At 40.6% G+C, this 15,046-nt stretch overlaps 1 protein-coding gene across 2 annotated transcripts in view; it reads right to left on the reverse strand.

The window, feature by feature from the left end:
• Nucleotides 1-15,046, reverse strand: part of col27a1b (collagen, type XXVII, alpha 1b) — a 74,508-nt gene that overhangs the window by 52,855 nt on the left and 6,607 nt on the right. For both annotated transcript variants that reach the window (XM_036008863.1, XM_031305804.2), the window contains exons 3-4: nucleotides 12,308-13,629; nucleotides 5,958-6,011 (exon numbers count right to left, since the gene is read on the reverse strand). In XM_036008863.1, coding sequence (XP_035864756.1) covers nucleotides 5,958-6,011; nucleotides 12,308-13,629 — 1,376 coding nt within the window. The remainder of the gene's footprint in view (nucleotides 1-5,957; nucleotides 6,012-12,307; nucleotides 13,630-15,046) is intronic.

The following is a 15,046-nucleotide window of genomic DNA, read 5'->3' on the forward strand; positions in this document are numbered from 1 at the left end:
CTAAATTGAAAGCATTGAAACATGTTCAGATGGCCTGAACAGAAAGCTACTGTATCTTCAGCCCGTTCTTAGAGTTGTTCAGACTTTCCATCGGTTGTGAAGAGAGACGTTTCCCCCCGAGCTGGAGGTGAAAGTGGGGGATAGGATTACTCTGAGTCAAACAAACGGAGGAAGCCAAGAGGTGTAAGTGTACAGTTGGATGATCCAGCCCGCCCCTGTTATCTATCTGCGCTAAATTATCAGACTGTGGAGAGGAGTCAAACAGCTCGGGCAGCACCCCTCCCCTCAAACTGGCTCGCTGCTGGACATATGGAGACACTTAACAGAAGCTCATCTACAGATTTCCTCCTCCTCTTCTATTCAGAGCATTCCCCTTTTCAATCGCTTGATATTAAATCGTATGGTAGTCGTTATCCCCGGATGGGAAGCAAAGGGAGGAGGAGACGCAGAGAAAAAGGGAGGTCTGGATGGAATATTACAAATTGTATTCTCGCAGTACATAAGACGAGGAGGCGCAGCGCTGATGACAAGGCAGGTGGGTGTTGTGAGGGAGAATGAGTCCCTTTATCCATCTATCTTCATGTGGGTGAGAAAAGGAATGAAGATCCTCTTTGCCTAATTACTGAAAAGAGCTCTTGACAAGAAACCATTTCGAGACCAACAGCAAATAAAACATGCACATGAGCGCTAATGTAAACCCAGGTCAGCATGCACACACACATACACAAACACCTGAGGCCTGCAGTTGAAGGGCACCTGTATGCCAGAGCTCTGACCAGGTTTATGATCTGGGTGAATGACTTTACAGAACTGACACGTGGAGTGCTACTGTTTTTATAGGCCATTAACCCTGAACAGACCTACTAACACCTTCACTGGACTGCACAGAAGGAAACAGTATGTCTTTAGCCTGATGATTATTCAATACAATGTATAGTAAAGGATCTTAACTCTTCTTTATTTTATCTTGGCAAAACCCTTGGTGCTAAGTAAGTGCTAATTGCTTCCCTAAGATCAGAAATTCTCTTCTCAGAGAAACAGTGTGGCCAGTAGTGAGACTGGGGTTGCAACAAGCCAGGTTTTTCTTTAATCTGTCATTATTATTATTTTGTATTAACCTATTAACGGTCAAGTCTATATGTCACAAAAATGTGAAAAATCCAACAGTCCAAAACAGGGGACTGATTATTAAAATTGATGGTTAATTTTCTGAAGATCGGTTAATTGGCAAAACTTTTCAGTGCAAAGTGCATCTGTCTTTTCTTTTTTTCTTAAATATTCTGTTGATGAATCATATTTATGTTGTAGGTGGTGCTCTTTTATGTTATGCACTTATTTCATAATAGACTAATGTTGCTGCAGCTGGAAATATAAAATGCATCTCCTTTGCACCAGAATGTAATGCAGTGCAATGTGTGGGGTATTGGTTAAATGACTGGTGTGTTACAGTACATTAACATTTAAGTAATACATATAAAACTGTTTAGATTAAAGGAATACGCCACTGTTTGTTGAAATAGGGTTATTCACCGTCTCCTTTATATTTATAAAGGTGGGCAAACGCATTTTTTTCTCAGTGCATGCATTGTCTTAGTCCAGCAGCGCCGGCGCTAGTTTAGCTTAGCGTAGTCAATGGAATCCTTTGTTGCCGGTTAGCATGTCGTGATTAAAAGTGAGCCAACAACAAAAAAAAACAACCTAATTACTTCTTGTGGCCTGCATATTCACAATGAGTACAAATAGCAGTGCAGATTAAGACTAGACGATTTCCTAGGCAGATAGTGACTTGGGACTATATTGGGTGGAAGTACAGCCGAAGCACTGCTACATGGGCGCAGAGATCATGCAGCACCTGAAACTCCCCAACATACCGGCGTGAATAATAGCTGACTATTTTTCCTACAGTAGACAGTGAATGGCGATGACCATGGCGGATTTTGTGAGAGACGAAGAGGATGACTTCTCAGACAGTCAAGATCCAGAACCATATCTCTACGAACCAGTTTTCAGAAGAGGAGCTGCGTGCTTTGGAAATAGAACGACAAGAGGAGGTTGTGATCGCTCAACAGCCCGAGGACGTGAGGATGAGAGCCAACACGAACTGGTGGTGTGAGTGTGGGGGAATATGCTAACCTATGCCGACTGAAATAGAGTGTCTGTGCTGTGGAGAGTGGGACAAGGTACTGCCATCGATGACCAGGCTCAACGTGTCAGATCAAGATGAGCGTGCCCGCAGTACGTTGCGTCACAGCTACCGAGGATTTCTCGGCGTCGATCCATCCTGCAGTCCTTGACTTTTTTTTCGGTGCGATAAAGTCAACTGAGAAAAACACCGAATGGACCCAATAAACAGCTGTCCACAGATTAAGTGATTACTGTAAACATGACGCATGGTTATTTTACGGGATAGATCAACCCATATTAGACCTGTACTCACACAGAATATATCTCTGCGCCAAGTAGCAGTGCTTCGGTTGTACTTCCACCCAATATAGTCCCAAGTCAATATCTGCCTAGGAATCTGTCTAGTCTTAATCTGCACTGCTATTTGTACTCGTTGTGAATATGCAGGCCACAAGAAGTAATTAGCTTGGTTTTTTTTGTTGTTGGCTCACTTTTAATCACGACATGCTAACCGGCAACAAAAGGATTCCATTGACTACGCTAAGCTAAGCTAGCGCCGGCGCTGCTGGACTAACACAATGCATGCACTGAGACAAAAATGCATTTGCCCATCTATATACATATAGAGGAGACAGTGAATAACCCTATTTCAACAAACAGTGGCGTATTCCTTTAAAGGTCGACAAATCTAAAGATTTACAAATGCTCATAGTTTTACTGTCAATGCTCTGGAACAATTCAACGATGAAGTACAAAATAACTGCTGGCATCTTCTGTGAACCTGTTGCCACTTAATTTTAACTCTCTAAACGTGCTCCCTAAGCACAAGAAATGCTGTAATGGAAACCGTCAGTGTTAACAATAATGACAGAGAAGAACTTAATCAAGCCTCTGAGAGACTGCTCATTTGTGCCTACACATGTACTTCATTTCAGAAGAATCTAAATTTTACCACATACATAAATCTGTTCAGTTTTCTGCACCAATCTACCATTGGCAAAAGCAGAGCTTCCATTGCTTAAGTCTCCATAGACTTCTTATTTCATGTCATAATAGTGTCAACCATTCTTTAAACAATTATGCAAATGTTTTCAATTTCACAGAAACCCAGCTTCACAGACTGACTGAACACTGGCAGGTCCATTTCTCTGCACAAAGCCCTCTTTGATCCGCTCTCGAGCCTCTCCTTCAGGGCTGAGTGAACTCCGGCGCTCTGCCGGACTTATGGCTGTGTCGAGAGATGCTGCTCAGTAGAGACATGACACCTTGCTGTCAGAGACGTAAAGCCCTAATGGTGCGGTGTCACCCCAACTGCTGTTTTGTGATGAGTAAGAATCCCCCGCACAGGTCACATTGTTCACACTTTCTGTGCAATAGCAACAGTTATTAATTTCAGATCATATCTTGGTGCAGCTTTTTCTACATCTGATTTGAAAGGTGAAAGTGAAATGAGACAAGGGCCTTCCAAAGATTAGAGTTGCTCATTGCAATACATTTATTGCCATCCAACGCTACCAAGTCTTGTACTGGTCTTAGCAGTCTTTCCAGTAAATTTCTTTAAACTAAAACATAGTCTGGCTTACTGGATGTACAGTGCTGGTATAAAGCCTAACATCCGGCGCAAAGTCTCCCCCTTCCGTTATTTCCGCTATCTATTTTGCAAAGGCAAATGAAATTATATGACAAATAGACAGACATTGGGGCAAAAAATGGCACAGCATAATCTGTAAATTTAGCCTTTATAACTTGGCAAAACATAGAGGACTACACGTTGTTGTACTGTCCTAAACTCACACATAGAATCATTTTGGTGCTTTTCAGTGTGAATCCAACCATCAAACAGCAGCAGTTCCAAGGATTCCCAGTCACATTCAAACTTTTTTCCAGTGTAAAATTATTTTCAACTAAAACATGATCCATGATCCATCTTTATCTACACAAGTTTCTACTTAATTTCCCTGAAAAATTGACATTGACAAATATGGGCAAAAATGTCACAACTATGCTGTAAGTTTATGCTTTATAATTTCACAAATAAAGATGACTATATGTTTTTGTACTAACTAAAAAAGGTATTTGGCACTGACATTTCAATATAAGTAAATATATTACCCATTAGCAGTATTTAGGATTAAGAGTCACATCCAGCCTTCTTTCCAGTAAATATCTTTCAAACAAACCTTGATTTAAAAGTTTCAACATGTCTTCCTTGAAAAATTGACACAAATTGTACAACAATGTTCAACATTGTATTACAGTAGGACTTTACCTTAAGGCATACAACTTAAAGCAACCTTTCAAGACAAAGTATCGGAGGAAATAAGCAAGAAACAAAGTGTGACAACTTCTTGAGCAGTTTGGGAGTTACTGTTCATCAACTCTCTGCATAATGGAAGTATATGTTTAAAATATAAAAAACCTCTACTATAGTGAATGTAGCTTTTATTGATACTGTTTGTACAAGCAATGCCCAGACCAGAGTCCACTTTAGAGCTTTTTGTAGATCATGTGTGTAGCTTTGTGGTATTTCTTGCTAATCACATGAATTATCCAGAGAAAATTCTCATGGTTCAAGAAAACAATCAGTAAACCAGAACTGCACCCTCAGGTTCTTTTTTTTCTTTTCATTTTTGTTGCTCTGAGTCGGTGTGGCCTACAGTTGGGTCTCAAGAGCTTGATGATGAATGAACTCTATAGAGGTTGGTGTACTACTGCATAGAGCTGCTGAGCTCCAGACAGGGTCTTAAATGCCTTTAATAAGATGGGGACAAAGCCCTCTTTCTTCCTTGTTTAAAGAGATTGGGTTCCCACAGCCCACCCCTCTGATGCCTGATTGCAAGGCACAGTCTCACGGGCTGCAGCAGGTAGCTCATACGCACACTCCTCAGGAGCACAAGTACTCTGCAGCATTACTTCAGCAGGAGCTCTGTGAAAGAGCAACCAAAACATGTATCTCTTCATTTTTTCACTGCCTTAAGTTCTAGCATATTTATTTTAGCTTAGGACTCACTGTGATGCCAAATTCAACTTCTGCTTTGTTCATTTTTATATACGGGACGTGAAGAGGCAGTTTAAAGGGCAGCCACTACATACTCAATCATTAGTTATACAGTCTTAGAAAGGAATTAAGATAACAAACCATCCCTTGGGACAAATCATCTCCCAGTGTTTTCTCTCTTCTTATATTTCTTCTGAAAACATGATCTGAAAATAACATCTGCACTCACTCTGTTTGGTTCCATCAGAGGAGCTCACAGTTGTAGACTGACATAGAGATATGGCACCAGAGGACTCAGTCTAATACACTAGAAGCATTCACCGATGGTAACATAGGAGCTATGCCTAAATTAAGTGCCGGAACTGTTTGTGTATGGGATAAAAAGGACTTTTTCTATACACTAACAAAAGTTACCTAATTTTTTCATGTCCATCTAATACCTACCATATGTGTTCAATTAATTTAACATAGGCAACCAACAGATTTGTAGTGTATGGTTGTGTGCTCTCCAGCTTTACAAATGGTCCTTGGCAGCAGAGATGCAGAGCTTGATCAAACCCACAGCCAAAGCAAACTAAAATCTGGCTGAAAAATGCTCCATAATCCAAAGATGTCACTGTGTGCTTTATCAAAATGCATAAAGGTCTTCCATCTCATTGCACTGCTAATGGTGTTATCTCACTATAATGGAGATTAGACATGAGTAAGGCATCATTAAGATACAGTGAAATACATTATGGAAGATTTTGGAGGGGAAATGAAAAGTGGCAAAGGAAAAAAAGAGGAACTGAAGGAAGGTAAATGGGAAACTTGTCACTATTTGGGAGAAACTCACCCTTGGACCCCTCTTCCCTGGCTTTCCTGGCAACCCTGGAAGTCCTTGGAGGCCCTAAAAAGAAAATGTAAAATATGTCAAGGATAGAGTGAAGCAAGTCTATAAATACAAAAGGAGCAAATAAGAGTTAAGGGAGTCTTGAACAGCTTGAAAAATAAAAGAGAGAGAGAGTTTCAAGTGTTCAGAGTCAAAAAAGAATCATGTAAAAGTCTCTCAAGCTGGATAATAAGTCAATACATCTTGAGCTATGTTCTGATTATACGTTAAGGGAAGTTAGCTGAGAGTTGCAAAGCACTCAGTGAGTGAGATGCTGGCAGGCATAAGGATGTCTTGTTAGAGGCTAGAGCAGTCCTGTCCCGTTGCAGCCAATATAATTTGAGCCCAAAACCACTACAGTGCACAGACTGCAAGTCTGACTCATTGCACTGGCAGGGAGGTCAGCATTGGTTCCAGCCACAGCCAATCACATTAATTATGGGCATCAGCTAGCTTTAAAACAATTTCATACATGGATTAGCAAAGCTCCGAAAGGTCAAACCTAATGAGGGGTCAATCTGAGGAGCCTGAGTTTGCTTGAGGATTGTAACTTATTTTCCCATGACTTCAGAAGGTTGAAGAAAGAGGAAAAGGAAATGGGCCTAAAAACAGCTTGAGGCAGTCCAGCTGAAATTGGGCTTCTGTAATAATGTCAAATGTATAGAGCACTTTTGTTTGACTCGGACAGCACCAACAGCTAGAACTATACTCTTTCAGCCAGTACACATTATGAAAAGCCAAAAGGCTTTCAGCAACCTTTAGATTCTTTAGACTGCAACCAGCAGGCTGTCCACACATGATAAACTGTTTAAGCTGCAGTTTCGCTGGGGTGGGCGGAATAGCAGTGCTGAAGCTCAAGTCTTTATAGATAGATTATAATACCTCAGCTCCAGGTATTTGCCGATACAGAGTAACGAACCAATACAGGTGCTCTGTTTTAGCCAAATTGTAAGCCTGTATACCTCACTGCTTGAAGTATTTGAATCATCTTTATGTAAGGTAACATGGGATTGCTGTGGCACTAAGATGTCTGAGGCTAGCCATGACTGAATAGATGTGTTTGAAAAATTTTATTTTATAATGACATGACACCGAAACTGTATTTACTTGTGGATTGATCACATCTGGCCGATATCAGATCTGGTTGTCTGCGAAGATAACGATCCGGTGTATCGGATTTGTATATCCCTACACAATAGAGCACAAGCATGCTGCTGATCATGTGTTAACAGCCTACAGAAACCCCTAAATGTTTTATTTGAAGAACCCCTCCATTAGACTGAAGACCTTACTTGATTATCTAGGCATCAATTCTTTTGATGCTTTCTTCTTCAGAGCTTAGGCCTGTTGAAGAATTCATCAGCACTTCTGTTATTTATCAGATCTGACAAGCTATGTTTAAAAAAGGTTGCAGTAGACTCTGTCACATTTACTTTCAAAGACATTCCTGCTCTTGTGAGCAATTGAAACCTATGCCTTCTAAAGGCAGTGACACACCAACCCGATAATTGGTCGTCTGACAGTCTGGCGAGGTCAGTGACTCGAGTCTGTTCAGTGTGTTCCGTGCCGTCGTCCGTCCGAGGAGCTGTCGACTTTCATTTTGGCCGATCTGACATGTTGCGTCGGAGGGCAGGCGGTCGGACTCCATGACCAATCTGATTGGTGGAGTGCTAAACCGGAAATGACGAGTGGGATGAGCGTGACTAAGCCTCTCAAAATCTGACAAAAACCTTTGTCGATCTTAAATGAAGACTGATTCAGCAACTGCATGGCCTATTTCTCGCTTAAAATGTTTTCAGAAACACGTTTCGGTGAACTATTTCAGTAAAATATGAGATTGTATTCTGAACAAGCCGCCATGGCATGGCAGTCTGGCTTTGAATTTCCGGAGAAACCAGACCCACGTGACACGTTCGTCCAATCAGCTGCCGGTTTTCATTTTTTGGGCGACAATACAGATTAGCGCCGCCTGCTGTTATGGAGACGTATTACACACAAGGGCGTATTTCCCGGGGGGGTCGGGGGGGTCAGGACCTCTGACCTTGATACGTTAGGATCTGCACTAGACTCACAGTCACATCGGGTAGTGACAGGTATGTAGTAAGTAGGCGGTTCAAGGCTATTTTATTCACATTAAACATCGGATGAAGTTTTTCTTTTCTCAAATAGAAATTATGCTGAGTAATTAATGAATTAGTCATGACAAAATGTTCGCTATGTTAGTGTAATATAATGTAGCCTAGCTTGTTTAATAGCTTGTTGGATAGAAATGCACCCACTACAACTAACGTTACCACGGCGATAAGCCATGAACTGACATTAGGGTTAATATTGAAGATCTACAGTTGTGTTTTGCTCAATATGAATTTAAGTGGCAGATCAGTTAAATATATATCCTCTGTCCCAGAAGAAACCTAATATTTATGTGGAGGACGCAAGATCATTTCATAATTATAATATGACCGCGTGGTGAACCTATGAAACTAACTCATATTTAGACATCTGACGTTAAAGATTTGTGTTGTTGTTGCTCAGATAAAATGACAGAGAAATGAAAAACAGGCATAAGATCCTTTTTCAGTAGGCTTACACCAAAACGCCAAGTAAGTACATTAAGTCCTCATATCAAGACAATTTGGTAACATCTTTATAAGAATGGGTGCTTATGGAAATAATAACGTCACTATGTCACAGGCAAAGGAGACAAAGACCTGAGGAACAGGGAGACCAGGGACAGTCAGTTGTAGAGTCTCAGGTAAGTGTGTTGAGCTTAGTTCATATTTTTGGAGGTGTGTGGCTGTCAGGGTTAGCAGATGCGCTTTACCAGTGGCTCACTAATTTACATTATGATCAGCTAATTTAACAAGTGTACAAAAGCATTTCTTTTATATGGTGACACAAATAAGTCATTATGTTTTAAGGTATTTTTGTGGCTTGATTGTAAACAACTTAAAAATAAATACATGGTTTTAAAGAAGAATATTTTGGTCAATTTAGTCAGCTTTTTCATTGAATCAAGAGAAACGCTGAAAAGAAGGATAATGGTACAGTCTCCATACTACACTAATGATAGTATTAAGGCTTTCCTCTGTGTACACATGTCCTCTACGAGTATAATTGGCTGTATTATTTGTGTCCCCTTCAAAAATTGCTCTTCCGAAATTTTATGTTTATTGTCCCCCCCCTACTGTTAGATCAGATTTACGCCCATGATTACACACTCAAGTCGGCGTTGCTTCGGTGTGTTCTGAGGAACTTTTTGGACCTCGGGGAGCCGACTGATCAGTCCGACTGCCTTTTCTGCCAACGGTCGGCCTTCAGGTTAGTGTGTCAGAGGCTTTAAACAGACCGTGGCCCACTAATGTCAATCCCAATCCCAGTGGTGGGGGATGAAAAACTCAACATTGTGCTTCTAGTCATCACTAAAATGATTCAGAAGACACTATTATAACATTGCCTCAACATAATTTAGAATTATACCTGACTCAGCAATCTGTTTAGACTTTATACTAAAACATTAACAAGGAATACAATGTTGAAAGCCCTCAGGAAGGTAACCTTTACCATACACCAGGGACTGATGAGCATCAGTTACAGTACTTCTCTTTCATAAAATAATGGGCTTCACGGGCATGGAGAGCTGTGGTTTCCCTCGCTGCCAAAGCAGCAAAGCTTTACTTAAAACATTCTTTTGGTCAAACATGACCCAATACAAGACAGAGAAGTCCTTTAAACAATGAAAAAATGTAGGTAACTTTGTGTTCAACAAAGGATCAGTGCCTGACAGGACTGCATGGTCAATATAAATGTATACAGTCTACAGTCAACACTGGTTGATGAATGACTAGATGAAATACTCCCAACTACATTCATCCTGCTTTGCTCTGAAAGGTCAGTCTTACTCCGCAGTCTTAAGATGATCTAATGAATTTCTCTTTATTAGTAATGTTTCAGTTCTAGCATTTTAACACTGAAGCTCGTAGTGTGATGTGAGCAGTTGTCTAGCAGGTCTCATGTCTTTTCATGTCTACCATCACAACAATAATACTGTAATGTAATACTCCATGTTTTGGGTCTGACACACACTTAACACTCAAGCCTGTTATAGTTACAGTGAAATATTTTTAATGAACTATACATTTTATTACATATATATTACATATATATATGTGTGTGTGTGTGTGTGTGTGTTTGTATATTATATATATACATACACACATATATACATTTGATTTGCTAGCTTTATAGAAATTGTAAAGTGTATTTTAAAGAAATGAAAATAAACTTTTCCATGTCCTACACTCCCACCAAAACGTCTGTGGTGCTTAAGATGGGAAAAATACTAAAGCTCTAAATAATGGGAATAAAGCACTGCCTTTATATTGTATAACCCTTTATATTCTTACTCTAAATGGTTAACTGTGCACAAATCCTTTATCCTTTTTTACTTTTGACCTTACTTTAAGTATCCATTCTCTGAGCAGTCACACTCCCTCTCAGAGGAATCTAACACCTCACCGCCAGCCCCTCCACTCAGACAAACACTAACTGGCAAAGGCCAGCTATGAACCTGACTATTTCTACCACTGCTGCTAAAAAGGAAATCATACATTAGATAGCAACAATTGGACAGGGATAGAAAGTCTTTAACAGTACATGCGCAAGTATTTCATGCAAGACAGGGAATGGAGCAATCCTGAATCATGAACACAATAGCACACTATTATTCAATAAGCAAACATTTCAGAGATGCAATGCCTAGTGACTGCTAGATTCACAAAACCACACAACCACTCGTCAGCATCTACGTCAGCAGCAGTTTCTGGACATCAAAGAAGGCAAACCGACATTTAAACAACAAACTGTCATACTCATATGTTGTCTTTGTGATCCAAAGATGTGTTCAGAAGTTGGCCCAAAGCATAGGAAAATTGCAGCCAATTGAAAGTTGCATCTATTACAATTCAAATGACCTATTTCATTAGTTATTCATTCATATAATAAACAACAAAAGTCTATACTGTAAACAAGTCATAAGAAAAACAGATATTACTGCAGTGCATGCAAAGAAGCACTTGTTGTGGCTCAAAGTTGTGAGAAACATCCACGTACTTATGCATGGGTTTCAGGTAGGGCTGAACGATTTTGGAAAATAATCTTATTGCGATTTTTTTCACCAATATTGCGATTGCGATTTAATATGCGATTATTTTTTAAGCTCTTTGTCTTTTGTATTATTCAACAAAGACAAGCAATAAATCATGGTATAGTATGAACAACACACAATTAGATGGATTAAACAAACTGTTCTTTCCTGGAGGCCAGGCCTGTATGTGATGATGAAATTAGGTGATGCATGAATTTATATGAATGAAATCTTTTATTTAACTACTTCAATCACAGTAGTATATTGAGCACTGACCAAGCCTGGTGTAAACATTCATATGAAAGTCAGAAACAAATCACACAAACTAAAGTGCAAATTGCAGAAATAATAAAAACAAATATGTGGCTTTACCACACTTAGTAGTATTTAGATCATTTAACTGATTGCACTTTTTAAACACTGTCTTTGAACTTTACTAGACAGTTAAATAATTAAAATATATATACATATATACAACGGTGTATTTTTTTTACAGCGCACACAGAGGAGCTGCCTCCAGCCCCTCCCCCTCATGAAGTTGCGTGCTGCGACCATGACAGCGTCAACGCTGCACTTGCTCAGAGAGGCTATCGTTACGTTACTAGTAGCCTAGCATGCTGCTGGTGGTCTTGCCGTGGGATTTACTGTACTAATAAAACTGTAGAAACAACGCAGCCACGCTGCTGTGAAAGCTCCCCGAACGTCATTTATCAGAGTCTGGTTGTTACCCCTCTTCGCGGTAGTCTCCTCCACTCCATATCTTTATAACAGAGCTAGCTAACTGGAACTAACCGCTAATCAGAGCTAATCGTTGCTAACCGAGCTTTCAGTTCTGCATGCCTGTATCCATTAACTGCATGTATGGACTCGAGCCCGAATAAAACCCTTCATTTTATTAAAATGGCCTAAAAGTTTTAAACTACAACTCAGAGTTGTTTGAATGACAGAAATCTGCTCAAGGTACAGCGTATAGTTAGCGTGCCAAGTTGATGCTTTCTCTGCGGAGTGCAGACTGATTTGCTCACTTGTCACGTGACCAAATCGCAGCCTTTGCGATTAGGAAATCGCGTTTTAACATATCGCGATATTATTGCAAATGCAATTAATCGTTCAGCCCTAGTTTCAGGGGCAGGTGTGTGTTGTGTTTGTTTAATGCTTGCACACTCACCGGCGGTCCTGGTTCTCCCTTTAGTCCAGGTGGTCCAGCCAGCAGTGAGAACTGGGTCGGTGCCAAGTCAAATGTTTGGAAGCCATCTGTTGCAGCTGGAGTGACTGGAATAAGTGAGGTGGGGTTGACATTCTGCACAATGGTCACTTTTGGCTCAGGTTTCTTTGGAGCTACTGTGGTCAAGTGATTTTTCTGGGGAAGGTGGGCGTTTGAAGGAGACCCCTGCGTAAAAGCAGCTGTGATGTGGAGGTTTGGCTTTATCTCGGATGGTCGGGTGGAAGCAGGTAAATCCATTCTTTCGATAGAAGGTTTCTGAGAAATAGTATCTCCTTGCTTTGTGTTCTTTCCAGCACTGCCATGTGAAGTTGGTTTAGGGTTTGGTGGTGTCATGCTGATCCTAAGAGATGTAGTAGCAGTTTGAGTCGGAAACTTAAATGGAATTTCCAACCCTGGATGAAACGGTGGAGAAACAGACACAGCACCAAGTTTTGGAGTGCTCACAGTCTGATACACAGATGTTTTGTTCAGCATCAGGGAGCGGTTAGTTGGGACAAGAATCGTAGTCCTGGTGCTTTCCTCAGTCAAGGCCAAAGTAGGTCTCCTGGCCTTTTTGGATATCTCTGTCAGTGACAGTGGAGTTATATGAGTGACAGTGATGTTTGGGTCTGTGGTAAATAGAGGTAGCAAGGGTGGAAACATGGGCCGATACGTGTCGGCTTCTCTGCAATGTTTCTTAATGTAATCACAATAGTTATAAGCTGCCTTAGCAGAGGGATAAATGTCAAACTGACAGATGGCACCTTCAAACGGCACCGAGTTGTGGTTCATTTTGCCCAGCAGGAAAGAGCCCTCTGCATCCAGAGCCACCTCTTTTTTCAAATGCAAATCTGCATGTGCACTTCTCTTTCCACAAGAAGTGTGTAAGAGCACCTGGTGGCCTTGGATATCCAAAGCCAGACTATGCCACTGGCCATCGTGGACATCGTAGTCTAAGCTCACAGAGCTCCTCTGCCCCACGTGTACCACCACCTTCCCTGGTACAAACTGCACTCCGAGCTGCAGTTTCCTTTTTTTAGACAGAACTGAGAAAAGAAAAGCATTGTTGATGCGATGAACAGACAAACTGAGGATCAGGGAGAGATTGGTGGAGCTGTAGGTAGCAGGGATAACAGTACGCAGAGGCAACTGGATACGTGCCCTCGGAGTGAGGATAACTCCAGACTTGAAGGGGATAATGCCATTAGGGATGGATCGAGCGCCTGAAGATGACGACCCGCCTGATCTTCGCCCAGAAAGCCCAAGCTGCTGCAGAACATCCACATCTTCAGAGAAACAAGAAAGAGATGTCAGCAACTCTTAACTTTGTTTTCTTAAAGTGCCTAAAGATACCGAACAAGAACTATCTTTTTTTTGGACAAAATCATGATTTCTAAGTTGATATAACATAACAAAAGAATTTCAGCTATTTTTCCCAAATAACTTTAATAACTTAACACTTTGGTAAAGCCGCAGACACAAAGGGTTTTGCGGAATTATATAAAAGAAAATAATGAATACTTTAAAAATTAAAAGTAAAAAAGAAAAAGTAGTTAGTAGTAAATTTCACTTTATATGTGCACTTAATAAGCTATTTAGAAGAAGATACTGTATTACTTTGCACAAGACACCTATTAACACCCTCCCACTCGAGTGCAATGATCTGCATCAAATTATAAAATGAAGAAACAAAAGTGCAGTAATATAAGTGACAAATATGTTGTAATGCCAAGCTGGGAGTTCACAAGTTTAAAGTTAGACTAATGGCAATCCTGCGGCAAAACAACTTAAAAAGGCTGCATAGAATTTGCCCACATCAACATCCAGTTTTTCTGAAAATTACGTAATTGTTACATCAGTCTCAATTAGAACAATCTTGGGTAACGGAAGCTGAACGGGTCTTTGGAGAGAACATTGATGGGGTTTATTAGTGCAGACACAGAAAAGCCATCTCACTTTATCTGGTAATGTCTGTTGATTAAAGATGATCATTCTGACAGGGGCCCAAGCTCATGACAACATACTGCAGTGTTTTCCTCACGTTTTAATTACTACGTCTTGTGTGTTCTGTGTATCGCTCCTTAAGCTAAGTTCCCACTACAAGATTTTCAAAGTCGCCATTTTGCTGTACTGTTCACAATACACAACCTGCTGTCTTGTTGTCTTGTTTTCACACTACCTGACTGACTGGCGACAAGGGGTCACACAATACTAGATCTTTCCCCAGGAGGAATCCCCATGTCTGGTCTCCAAATTATTAAAACACACAAGAGAAGTGACACAGGACATGACTAACGCCGATTTGCCTCCGATCTGGGGCTTTTGTCGGGAAGCTGTGAGCGGCAAATCAGGGCTAAAGTCCTGTGGTGGGAATTTCCCATTACTGGATCCACAGCTTTGTTTTAGGGTTTAATTGAAGCCACATTTCACTGTAGCAAGAAACAGCCTTTATTTCAAGAGTATTCTTTACAACACGTGCAATATATATATATATATATATATAATTTTTCAGCAACAGTGATTATCAGCTTTTTCAACTTCAGCATCTCATTGTCTACTGGTGCCCACCCATTACAGTGCGCATAGAGAAAGGATAACATACTGGTTGTGATACTGAATTGATACAATTTAGTATTTTTCAAGAAGTAAGATGTCCTTTGCAACCCCAAAATCCAACATGTTGGTCCTAAACCCCAAACAGAG

The sequence above is a fragment of the Sander lucioperca genome, chromosome 2 (genome assembly GCF_008315115.2).
Source record: "Sander lucioperca isolate FBNREF2018 chromosome 2, SLUC_FBN_1.2, whole genome shotgun sequence".
In the NCBI taxonomy this organism is placed as follows: Eukaryota; Metazoa; Chordata; class Actinopteri; order Perciformes; family Percidae; genus Sander; species Sander lucioperca.